The 13,604-nt window shown below is 44.0% G+C and overlaps 1 protein-coding gene across 1 annotated transcript in view; it reads right to left on the bottom strand.

Annotated features, from left to right (window-relative positions):
• The window catches only part of LOC122932477 (lipase member H-A-like), a 51,493-nt gene extending 39,846 nt beyond the window's left edge, over window positions 1–11,647 (bottom strand). The window contains exon 1 of the mRNA XM_044286909.1: window positions 11,457–11,647. Within this exon, the coding sequence (XP_044142844.1) occupies window positions 11,457–11,523 (67 nt within the window). The 5' untranslated portion in view covers window positions 11,524–11,647. The remainder of the gene's footprint in view (window positions 1–11,456) is intronic.
• Between the last annotated feature and the right edge of the window lie 1,957 nt (window positions 11,648–13,604).

The following is a 13,604-nucleotide window of genomic DNA, read 5'->3' as shown; positions in this document are numbered from 1 at the left end:
CTGGCCCAGTTGAAGCATAAATGGGAACTAATACTGGGGCTGGGGACATGAGGCCTAAATGAGAATTGCGACTATGGATACCTAAATGGGGATTTCTTCCGATAGGGGTTGGACCGTAAATGGGGATTATTACTAAGTGGGGCCTAAATGGAAATTATATTCATTGGTGCTGGATGGGCCCTAAAATGGTGATTATTACTTTTGGGCCTAAATGAGAGTTACAGACCATATTACCCAGACTGATCAAGGTTGGGTGTGGTTATTTAAAAAGGGACGAGTCCACAGGTTAGGGGTGTAATATTTGGCTTGCCTCGGGCATAGTCAACCCACGCTATGCCACTGTATTATGGTGCCATGTAGTAGTGTGTGGCATGTTAGATCTAATATCTGCACCTATTACAACACCCAGCATTGGCAGGATCAGATCATGTTCACTAATACCTGGTAGATACAGTAGAAAGGAGGGAAACGTATTTTTCATCGAAAGACAAATATCAGGTTATAAAAGTCACAAGATATTTGACATGTGCAATCCTCTAGATAACGCTGGTAGCCTGGTCCACAACACACCCAGGCAGATTATAAAGGACGCCTCAGACATGGAATTAAAAGGGAATACATTTAAATGGAATCATGTATAAAATAATGAGTGTAGCCATGTCATCTTAACCAGGGGCACGTGGACTGGCACCATAGGTTGATAATAGGGGTGAGTGAATAAATTCGCATAAAACTTCGTTAGAATACTGTACGGAGCTCCCACTCCGTACAGTATTATTAGAATGTACTGGCTTCGATGAGCCTAAGTTATTACTTTGCGAAGTCTCGCCAGACTTCGGGTAATCACTTCAAAAATTAATTTCTACGGTAAAAAACCTCTAACAGGGATATATAAAATGCTTGCAACATTTTCAAGAACACAAGTGTCAGGAATGTACTGCAGCACATGGTCCTGTAAACAGCTGAGGGTTTGTTACAATGTACAAGTGCAGACAATTCTCTGTGGCCTAAACATACTCATAGCTCTTAACTACTCTGAGACATTGTAACATGCTGCAACTGTGAAAGCAGAACTGAATATGTATATTGTATTCAACTATACAAGCGTACAGGGCCTGTCATTTCATTTAAAAAAAAAAATCAAGAAAGTCAATGTACATGTATTATGCAGGTTACAACATTTCTCCATGGCCAGCAGTTAAGATGATATGTTATGGCGAAAAAACAACCTTTGCTGGCAATGACATCAAAATGACAATTCTGTTAATTACATCATTATGTATAATATATGTAATGCAGAAATATTAACATCTCCCATTTACTGACAGCAAGAAGAGATACTGAAATTGATGAAGAATTAAAACAGTAAAGTCAAGTTTAATATTTATAGCAGTTTTTTTTACAATGAGGTTTGCAGGCTTTAATACTATGATGCATTGTGTTAGTTTTTTGCAGTGCCCCAGAGGACAACTTCAAAGGGTTAATTACTGCTAAAAGGGTTAATTTAACGTTACCAAGTTAAATGGTGTGATTTGTTGTTAAAGCACTTATTTAGTTGTGTATAACTAATAGCAATGTATGGGCAATATATAGTTAACATTGGCAGACCTGGTTAGGTTACCAGGGTAATGGCTTTGCCCACCTAATGGTTAGTTAGTTAGTTAGTTAGTTAGTAGTTAGTTCATTGCCTCCGAAACCTACTTTGAGATGGACTAGCCATCAGTATCTAGATCTGCATCCCTCAGCCTGGGAATTGAAGAAAGAGTTAGGGCTCATTTACGCGGCCATTGTTCGACCGTACCATGCATTGTGGGCCCCACAATTTGCAGTCCCCAATGCACAGGCACCATCTGTGCGGCTGCTGCGATGGATCCAGACCCAATCAACTTGTATGGGTCCGTGATTTGTCCGCAACACAACTGAGGTGTGGAGGCACAAAGAAGAACCCCACAGAAGCACTCCGTAGTGCTTCCGTGGGGTTTCTTTCCATTCCGCACCGACCTTCTGGATTGTAGACCCATTCAAGCGAATCGGTCCACATCCATGATGCGGGGTGCACATGGCCGGTGCCCACATATTTGCGAGACGGAATAAGTACAAGGCCAATGAACGGCCATGTGCATGAGCCTTTAACAAGAATAGAATATTATGTCTGTGGTTATTTGGAGAGACTGCAACGTGGCCTTAGGAGGAAAGTCGGGGAGCACTTCTGTTATCATCATTGTTACTTCGCATTCATTTCTAGGAAAACAAGAGACTCTTCCCTAAGGCAGCACATGCACAGACTTGGTATGACACAGAAACATGTTTTTAAATTTATTTATAGTTGGGGGCAGTGACGTCACCAACACTAGGAACCAGGGGCATCTGCATCAGGTCTTTTGCCCTTTACTTCATTGGGCAGGATCATATACAGATCTCATAGGTTACCATAGTAAAACTTAGGTGGCCATTATGGGGACACTGGAGTTGTCACTGGAGCTTTAAAGGTGTTCTACACGTGTTTCTTACTCATGATCTCTCCTTTCAGGTGCTGATGACCTCTCATCGGCAGGGATCCCAGGTGTTGGATCAGCTGGCATTGGTCAGCCCCATCCACTTCAATGAGGCTGAGCTGCGCCCTGGCCAGTGAAATTGTTGTGGCGTCACTGGTCTGCGAGAAGGCCCTCATGTCGGACCCCCACCGATCAGGTGCTGATGACCTATCCAAAAGGATAGATCATGAGTAAGAAACAAGTGTAGAACCCCTTTAAGGAACATTTGGGGTCATTTATTAAACTGGTGTAAAGTAGAACTGGCTTAGTTGCCCATAGCAACCAATCAGATTCCACCTTTAATTTTCCAAAGGAGTTGTAAAAAATTAAAAGATGGAATCTGATTGGTTGCTCTGGGCATCTAAGCCAGTTCTACTTTACACCAGTTTGATAAATGATCCCCATTGTAGCTGGAATAAGACATTGTGGTCGTCGAGAGGGCATTCTGTAGTCTCTGACCCTTTTGCCTCTCCGACCGTATAGCAGGAGAGAGCTAGGTCATACTGATCTTCTGACAATGCAAGAAAACTTCTGGACATTTCCAGGGTCCGAAAATAACTGAGAACAAACCATTGGTTCACATGCAACAATCTTCCCCTCTATATGGAAACAAGCGATCGCCAGTGTGATCATTCATCCCCATACAGATTTGTCGTTTTTCGGCTTACACAGGCGATGTGCTGCCAAGAAACAATTTTAGGTGCCGCATGAAATATAGGATTATACTATTGTCTTTTTATCTTGATCATATTTAACCTGCTAGTTGATATATTCCTTGTAATTCAATAAAAAGACTTTAAAAAGAAAGAAATATAAGATGACCTAACAAGTAATTTGTCAGGTGCTGAGCAGCACCTTCACACGGGCCAATTATGGGGAATACATACAAAAATCATTCCTTCCTCCAGGTATAGATAGATAGATAGACAAAGGGTTCTACGTTTTGGGGATTTTTGCGTTTCGGTGTCATTTTTCTTTGTAAATACTTTGGGTTGAATTACCAAAACTGGTGTAAAGTAGAACTGGTTTAGTTGCCCATAGCAACCAATTAGATTCCACCTTTCAATCTCCAAAAGGTGCGGTGAAAAATTAAAGGTGGAATCTGATTGGTTCCTATAGGCAACTAAGCCAGTTCTACTTTACACCATTTTTGATAAATTTCCCCACAGCAATATAATAGAAAATGTACAGATAATAGAACAAAACATATAATAAATAACAATACAGCGGAATGAAAAAGAATTCCTTGCAGGGATTTGGATGAATGCAGGTTAATCTCTCAGTAAACCCATGACTAAACTTGTTCTGCAGTTGTGCCCCAGCCCCATGGCCGAGGTGCCGATGCCAGTACTGATAAGGTAGGTTACACCGAATACAACACACTCCAGTACAAACACAGTACATGATCACGCCCTGCCGAGAGGTGGAAAGTACAAAGCGAAAAAGTTATGTCAACAGAAATTCAATGGAATGCAAATACCCCCCCCCCCCCATCCCTTTACTATACACACCCTGCATTCTCAACTACATTTACTGTACCATCACATAAAGAAGAGCGATCACAACATGTCTGCTTCTCCTCCTATGCAATAAAAATCGCAAGCCTGTTTGCAAAAATATATGCTTGATAGATAATTCATAGGTAACAGTAGGCCAGCAGGAAAATGATGGGCAATTCTACTAGACAACCGAGAGACCTTATAATTGCCCAGGTTGTGACATGGTAACGGGACCCAGTCTAAGGGCCAGTTCACACTGAGTTTTTTGGTGCTGATTTTGGAGCGTTTCCAAAAAAATGCCTCAAAACAGCCTCCCATTCATTTCTTGTTTTTTTTCCCCACCTAAAAAAAAAAAAAAAAAAAAAAAAAGCAGTACAACCATTGGTTAAAAAAATAAAATAAAAAAAGTCAAAACAGTACGAAAAAAAATGCACTGGAAAACAAAAACAAACAAGTGGACCCCGCGCTGATTTTTTCAGCGTGCTTTTAAAATCCATCATGTGAACATCCCCTAAGGATTTATGCACAGGGAAGAGCTGGGGCAAATGGAGTCCCGATTGCGTAGTCGTAGTCATCCCACGTGCCCGTCTTTCTGTGTTTTGTTCTTGGAGTCTCAGACAACACGAGGTTGTTTTCTGGTGGTTGTGGTGGGGATATCATCCCTAGTTTCCAGTGAAAGGGTGCGGACTATATTCACCGATGCCCAAGGGATACTGTAATTTGCATAACTTTCTATGACGCCCAGTTGCAGTGGCAGTCAGGTGTGTGCAATAATCGTCCAGATTATAGGGAACTACCGTTCCTGCGAAGGTTTGTTCCTGATAATTTGGCCACATAAATGTGTCGGCGATCGCCTGATGAACGAGCAAAATGATCGTTCATTGGGTGATCCTGTCGTTCGTGCAAGCAAATCAATAATTGTTTCTGGGCAGCATATCGCATCTAAACCGTCATCTGCTGACCCAAAAACAATTAGGGTCCATTTACACAACAGTATTTTTACCTTTCCAGATAAACGTTCCTTTTTTTTGCGGATCAGTTTTTCAGTACAACCTTCCGTTTTGTTTACTAAAGTGCTTCCTAATCCGTTCCGCATTTCCGTTATTCCGTTTTTTTCCCATCCATTTTCCTGTCAACAGATCCACAAACTCGTATGACATTCGCATGGTTTTGTGCATGTCATCCGCATTTATGCGGATCCATTGACTTGAATGGACAACGGACAGAAAGTAGGACAAGCTTAATTTTTTTTCAGGATCCGCATACTCGAAAATAGGAAAACGGAACGGATTCCGTGATTTGGACAGCACTATGATTGGTGTCCGCATTTTTGCAGAGGCAATTAATTAATGGATCCGAAAAAAAAAACGTTCCGATTTAAATCGGAACGGAAACGGAGTGTTATAACGGACGTGTGAATGGAGCCTTATTCTGTTTGAGGACGAGCGATCGCTATAGCTGTGAAGGAGATCGCTGCATGTAAGTGCAGCTTTCTCCTTCACTGAGCGAGCAGCCGACTGTCGGGAACAGTGCTGAGCAGAGGAGCGGATCGGAAGCACCTCAGTGGGATTTCAGTACGTGCCTCTGCACCGCCAAAAAATACAACATATTCTATTTTATTGCGTTGCGGAACGCAAATGGCGTGCACTCAGCCGGTACCTGTGCATTGTGGACCGCAGCACCTGCATGGGGTGCACACGCTCATGTGCATGAGCCCAAAGTCAACAAATTCAAACTGGGAAAGGTCCAACTCCGGGCACCCACACAATCAGCTGATTGAAGGAGCCATGGCACACCAGAAAACGAACTGCAAGCTCAGTCTACTCTAGTGAAAGGGACTGCGTTTACAGTACATTTCCCCGTGACTATACAGTATATTGCTGTGCTAGTTTTGGTGCACCATGGCTCCTATTTGCTGATCGGCCAGGGTGCTGGGAGTCACAACTATCAGTGATTGACAGCTCTCTCTGTATACACAGTCATAGCGGGAAGGCTATCAATCACTGATCGGACCGCCTCCTAGACTTCAAAGCCCAGAATGTGCAGGAATTTATATGAATAAATGACAAGTCCCACTGAATCTTTTTCCAAAAAAAACATGTACCAATCTGCTCAGCATCTGCTCTGTCACTTTCAAGTCAAGGGGTCCGCATCCACAAGCAGAGTGCACATGGCCGGTGCCCATGCAACGTGGACCGCAATTTGGATCCCTGCTAAAGAACTCATTTAGGCTAGTTTCACACCAGTGCTGTGAATTCCAGCAGGCTGTTCCGGCAGAGAACACGAATACGCGACATGGAAACTGCGGAGCACCACATGCCATTGATGTGATTTAGGTATGAATCCATCCTGGCAGATCAAGTATACCCATACATGCCGATTGTCTTCCCTGGCGCAGAGTGGATCTTCCAGCAAGATAATACAACATGTCACACAGCTAGAAATGTCTGTGTAGCTGGTCAGCTAAGACCTGTCCTAGGTTGCTAATATAGCTTGTATGTTTATACAGCTAGACTTGCCAATAACCTTAATACAGTTCCTATGTTTGTGTGTTAAAGACAAAAGCAGAGTTATTTACAGGGACATCATGTTTGGATGTCATAACTGTAATATGTTGTGTTCACAGAAGCAGAAACAACAGAAAACATAGATTTAAACTGTTGTTGCTGGGCAGGAGTCTAGACCAATCACAGCCAGCCTCACACACAGCAAGAGTTTTTACCAATCACAGCCAGCCTCACACCCAGCCTGTGTGGGAAATCCCCCTAGCAGGAGCTACTAGAATCATTACACCAGAGGAAAGAAACTTAACAGACATTCACTCCACTAAGAGCTGTGTTTTATGGAAGCAGAGAGGCCAAAATAGGTATGTAAAACAGTTCTATAATGTTCCTACTGTTAATATAGTGATTAGAACTGTATACTGAACCAGTTATATGTGTGTTTACTTACAGTTCCACCAATTGCAAACTACAAAGTTCACAATTCAAATTGCATACAACCAATCTGCAAATAGTTACTGCTAACTGCATACTGCAAATTGCGACCAAATTCAGCAAGTGAACTATTAGTTAGACCTCAGATATACCTCTTAGAGAGAGATCATAAAGTGTTAAATAACTTAAAGTGAGAGTACAGATACTCGAGAGAAATATATCCACCAGTTTATGTTGAATGACAATATTGAACAGTTGAACCACCATCTTATGCATACTGCAATTTTATGAATCTTTATGCAACACGTGTTTTGTACATGGACTATCTGCTGCGGAGGCGGCAGTGTTATATAGGAAGAAAAGTTGAAGTTAATAAAGAAGTTATATCAAGCATTTGGTGTGCTCTTTAACCCTACTGTTTCCATAGAACGGCGCTAGAGGAATTACAGAGTAAGGCCTCATGCACACGACCGTTCCGTTTTTTGCAGTCCGCAAAAAACAGAAGCTGCCCGTGTGCCTTCCGCAACTTGCGGAGCGGAACGGTTGGCCGTCAATATAAATGCCTATTCTTGTCCGCAAAGCGCGGACAAGAATAGGACATGTTATATTTTCTTAGCAGGGCCGCGGAACGGAGCAACGGATGCGGACAGCACACGGAGTGCTGTCCGCATCTTTTGCGGCCCCATTGAAGTAAATGGGTCCGCATCCCAGCTGCCAAAACAGCGGCTCGGATGCGGACCTAAACAACGGCCGTGTGCATGAGGCCTAACAGACAGTCTGATTAGACTAAAATGTTAGAGATCTCAAAATTCTTCTAATGCTACAGCGCAAAAGGCACTTTATAGTGCTGCGCCTGCCACAGTCCGACACTGGATGGAGAGCATGAACAAAAATTACAAGTACTACCCTGGCCCCCTAATTCCTCAGCCTTTAACCCAAATGAGCATCTTTGGGACCACCTTGATCCTTGTGTTCGCTCTATAGATCCTCCCCCACACACCCTCCAGTCAGCATGGCTCCAGATACCGGTGACAACCTACCAGGACCTTACTGAGTCACTCGCAGCCCGTCCAGCTGCTGTCGGTATTGCACACAGTGGTTACTCTGCATATTAGTTGGTTGGTGTTCATAAAATAGTGACTCAACTATGTATTTTTACTGCTGTGTTATGCGATTTCAAGCTAAAAATGGGAAAACTGTTAAAGAGATTCTGTCACCTCTTTTTACCCTATAGAGATGCGGACATGCACGGCTAGATCGCCGCTAGCATGTCCGCAATATACCTGTCCCATATCATTGTGTGGTTTTATTGAGTGTAGCTTTTATATATATATATATGTAAATCAGCCTGGTAAGGAGCCTAAGGGGCTGCACTAACCGTTCTGGAGCCCAGCCACGTCCCCCTGTGAAGGAGACCAGCACCGCCTGTATCCAGGAATCTCCTCCTTGCTCAGAAAGTCAGATCGCCGTAATCTCGCGATGCGCAGATGCTACACTCAATAAAACCACACAATGATATGGGACAGGTATATTGCGGACATGCTAGCGGCGATCTAGCCGTGCATGTCCGCATCTCTATAGGGTAAAAAGAGGTGACAGAATCCCTTTAAGTTATCATGCCCTACTGAGCAGGAGAAAGGCTGGACCTGCACCCTCCATACCTCCCAACTTTGTAAATGAACAAACAGGGACACAAAAATTGTTCTCGCACTAGGCCACGCCTCTAACGCCGTCCAAAACACAACTATACACCTAATCCCACCCAGTCCCCTAAATGCCCCACATAGTAATTATTTCCCCTTCATGCTACCGCACAATATTTATGCCCACATTATGCCTCCTTCACAGAATTATGCCCAGCTGTGCCCCCAGTAATATGTCCACCAAAGGGAACTTAAAGTGGCCCTGTAAAAAATACTTAAAGCGGCCCCATTTTGTAGTTGGATCCAAATTGATGGAAGGCAGGGCCAGCAATACCATAGTGTGGCAAATTATACCACCTCAACATAGCCAAATACCACAGTACATTACAAAATACATTCCCAAAAACTCCCACTGGCTGGCCACGAGTAGGGCCCAGGAGGCCCCCTGGGCATTGGCCCATCGGGGAATTTCCCTGTAAGGTCTATGGCCAATGCGCCCCTGATGCCCACCAGTAATATGCCCACATTGTGCCCCCCAGTAATATGCCCACATTGTGCCCCTCACAGAAAGTTAAAAGAAACTAACCACCACATACTTACTGTATCTTCTTCCTAGCAGCAGAAGGAGGAGATTGACTGCTCTAGTCTGTGAAGGAGGCAGAGCCGAGGCTGACGGCCGGCCGGTACTGATGAGGTGTCCCGAGGGTAGGTCATCAGTTAGAAAATCTTAGAAAACCCCTTTGATCCTGTCTCAAGTTTAGACAAGACAGCTAGAAGGAATGCCAAAAGTATCACAGACATGGGACTTGTCCTACTGACTACAATGTATGAGCGTTCAGTCCGTGTGCTGTCCGTTCTGCACTTGGACATCATGCAGATGTGATCACTTGTGTGAATAGAGGCTTACCCCAGTTCAAGCCTGGCTTACTGTACCCCATTACTTTGTGCCAAATAACGACACCCGTCTTTTTCACAATTCTGTTGCATTTGGATTAGTAAATCCCCATTGTAAGTTATAGATTGCATAACTTATGGTCCGTAGTAGCGGAATCCACAACGGAATTCTTAGGCTACTTTCACACTAGCGTTTTTTGCGGATCTGTCACCGCAAAAACGCTCAATTACAATAATACAACCGCATGCATCCATCATGAGCGGATCCGGTTGTATTATGTCTTCTATAGCCATGACGGATCCATCATGAACTCCATTGAAAGTCAACGGGGGACGGATCAGTTTTCTATTGTGTCAGAGAAAACGGATCTGTCCCCATTGACTTATATTGTGTGTTAGGACGGATCTGTGTCGCTCCGCATTCCAGGACGGACAGAAAAACGCTGCAGGCAGCGTTTTGTTGTCCGCCTCCAGAGCGGAATGGTGACTGATCAGAGGCAAACTGATGCATTCAGAGCGGATACTTTTCCATTCAGAATGCATTAGGGCAAAACTGATCCGTTTTGGACCGCTTGTGAGAGCCCTTGACAGATCTCGCAAACGGAAAGCAAAAATGCTAGTGTGAAAGTAGACTTTTAGATAACCCGAACCTTGTACCCCAAACTTGAAAACACAAGTTCGCTCATCCCTAGCCTCTTCTCCAAAAAGGGGTTAATGTATCAAGATGCAACTTTTTCGACTACGATTTAAAAAATAAATAAAAATACAGTGAGTACTACAGAACACAATAGGGGTCATTTATGAACATTTTGACGCCAGTTTTTGGCGTAAAAATTTCACATGACCCCTTTTTGCAACTTTTTAAAAAAGCCATTTGGCAATATTTTGTCACATGGGCGTTTATGCATTCAACACATAGGAGTGTAGATGATGTGGCGGGGGCTGGAACTTTGGCCCCCACAAATTTACCAACATTTACCTGGAAACAGGTGCAAATGTTGGGGAAAAACTACTTCAGCCAGGGGTTGGTGTCGTTTTGCCGCCAGGCACACAGACTGCTGAAGCTGCGCCTAATTTAGGATTAAGTGCACACCTCATCATTAGGGATGAGCGAACTTGTGTTTTCGAGTTCGGCGTACAGGTTCGGGTTATCCAAGAATTCTTGTTATGGATTCCGCTACCACGGACCATAACGGAATTCTTATATAACCCGAACCCAAACCCGTATGCCGAACATAAAAACACAAGTTCGCTCATCCCCACATCTTCCGCCAGCACAAAAGGGAAGCAAAAGACCGGCATAAAAAGCCAGTCTTTGTAAACAACTCCCATTATTCTGCACCGCAATATGTGAACACACAAGAAAAAAAAAAAACATTCACTAGTATATAAAGTCTGGAAAAAATGTAGAATAAATGAAAGAAGACAGCAGACTGCTCTGCGAATGCACAGGATGAGACGAAGGCTAGTGACAGCGCCTGGGAATCCGGATTACAGAATACAGGCTACTATAGACAGAGCCCCAATATTGGTCTGCATTGGTTACATTGTATCAGAGAACTGCTTAGAAAGTATTGTTATAAGGGTCCATTCACACGTCCGCAAAATGGGTCCACATCGGTTCCGCAATTTTGCGGAACAGGTGAAGACCCATTCATTTTCAATTGGGCCGGAATGCGCTGTCCGCATCCGCATTTGCGAATCCGCACTTCCGTTCCGCAAAAAAAATAGAACATGTCCTATTCTTGAACGCAATTGCGGACAAGAAAAGGCATTTTCTACGAGAGTGCCGGGCGATGTGCGGTCTGCAAAATGTGGTCCGCACAATGCCGGTCTCCATGTTTTGTGGATCCGCAAACCACATACGGACATGTGAATGGACCCTAGGATAGTTATGGGAACTTTAAACCCTACGAGAAAGAGTCAGTGATAGAAAGTTACAATCCTTACCGGGTTTCACAGAGCAGATCTGACAGAGGAGGAAGACACAGAGACCCCGGCACAACCTTGGCAGCATAGATGTGGCTCCTGCTCACAGAGTACATGAAAGAAGTGGCGCAGGCAGCAGAGAAGAAGCTGGAAATCACTCTCCTGAGTCTCTGAGCAGCGAGGAGGACGAGCAGGAAGTGCTGAGCCTTCAAGTGACAGCTTCTGAGGCTACCTGGACTCCTCCCCGCCAGCTGATCGCATTGCACCTTCAATTAACCATAAACTGGTTGGAATCAGGCCGCTGCCGTGGAACCTGTATTTCCACTTTACAGGTCATTTTTTGCTGTTTCTATCCTAACGTCACCGGGGAAATAATTCCAGAGGGTGTCGTAGTACGGAGCAGAAGAATGAGGCGGGGTACAGTACCACGTAGGACCTGTAAGTTCTCATCACCTGAGAGGTCATCGTCCCATTGACCGATCGCTTCATTGTGTTGTCATAGGCAGTACTGCGAGAACAGGAGCAGCAAACTCGCCCCCAAAAATGATCAGAATGTACAGGTTCCTGAGCTGTCCCGTCTGTCAGCTGTTAATGATTAGGGATGAGCGAACTTGGGGTTTCAAGTTTGGCGTACAAGGTTCGGGTTATCTCGTTATGGACTCCACTACCACGGACTGTAACTTATGGTCCATGATAGCGGAATCCATAACAGAAGTCTTAGATAAGCCGAACCTTGTACGATGAATTCGAAAACACAAGTTCGCTCAACACTATTCGGCTACATGCACACGAACGTTGTTTTTTTCCGTGTCTGTTCCGTTTTTTTCGCGGATAGGATGCGGACCTAATAATTTCAATGGGTCCGCAAAAAATGCAGACAGCACACCGTGTGCTGTCTGCATCAGTATGTCTGTTCCGTAGCCCTGCAAAAAAAAAAAAAATAGAACATGTCCTATTCGTGTCCGTTTTAGGCATTGTTACAATGGCTCAGCAAAAAAAAAAAAACGGATTGCATACGGATGTCATCCGTTAGTTTTTTGCAGATCCGCATTTTGCGGACTGCAAAAAGCATACGGTCGTGTGCATGTAGCCTTAATGATATATTTTTTTACTGATCTCACATGTATCTGAATGGTCTGAACCTGAAATGATGCAATTAGGAGGAAATTCATCCCTAAGATATGAACTGTAATGCTGGACATATTGTTGGACCCAGCTTTCCTGGGCTCCACGGCAATTAAACAAATACAATATCACAGGTAGAACTCATGCCCACAACCGTTTTTGGAGTCCTCAAATTGCGGATCCGCAAAAAATGGATAACGGACGCGTGTGTCCCGCACTTTGCGGATCAGAACATCCAGCAGCACAGCACGGCCGGCGTACGGTCATGTGCATGAGCCCTTACATGCAGATTTTGCAGTGGAAAAGCCAGCGGACTTCACCCTTTCCATTGAGAAATGTGAAATCTGCAAGAGGAATCGGCTATATGAATGGACACGCTGCAGCTTTTTTGCTGCATTCCCATGATGCGGACTAAAGATGCCCATTGAAGTCTACGGGTCCGTGAAAATCATAGACACAACACAGATGGCGTCCGTGTTGTGTCCGTGTTGCGTCTGTTTTTCACTGAAGACTGATAGGAGATGCTTTGGATTACAGATGACACACGGAGGAAAAAAATATGGACACACGGACCAAACATGGATCCTTCACAGACATCTTTATGGATGAAACACGGGCATTTTTTTTCACTGACGTGGAAATGTGAATAAGGCCTTAGGGTTTGATTCAACTGCACGACACGTGTGATTTAGGATTAGCAACACCCATTAGACACTAATAAAATAAACTGACTCGTATGTGACAAATTGACCTCTGTGCTGGAAGAAATGCTTATGATGACATCTGTGTGCTGTCCGTTTTTTGCGGATCCATAGAAATGAATGGGTCCATGTGTTATCCGCAAAAAATGTGGATCAGACACGGACCAGAATTCCGGCCGTGTGCATGAGGCCTTACACGGACATTGTATAACATGAAAAGGACTCTGCCTGAAGGAAGATTTGTAGGAGATTGTATTACAGGTTAAGCAGTTCAAGAGGTTAAGCCCTCCAGCATCACGGTGGAAAACCTGAGTTATTTTTTTTTAAGTTTAAGCTAAGACAT

Source organism: Bufo gargarizans, chromosome 3, assembly GCF_014858855.1.
Source record: "Bufo gargarizans isolate SCDJY-AF-19 chromosome 3, ASM1485885v1, whole genome shotgun sequence".
Taxonomy (NCBI): Eukaryota; Metazoa; Chordata; class Amphibia; order Anura; family Bufonidae; genus Bufo; species Bufo gargarizans.
Note: the sequence above shows the minus strand (reverse complement) of the source record. Positions and strands in the feature narration are given on the sequence as shown.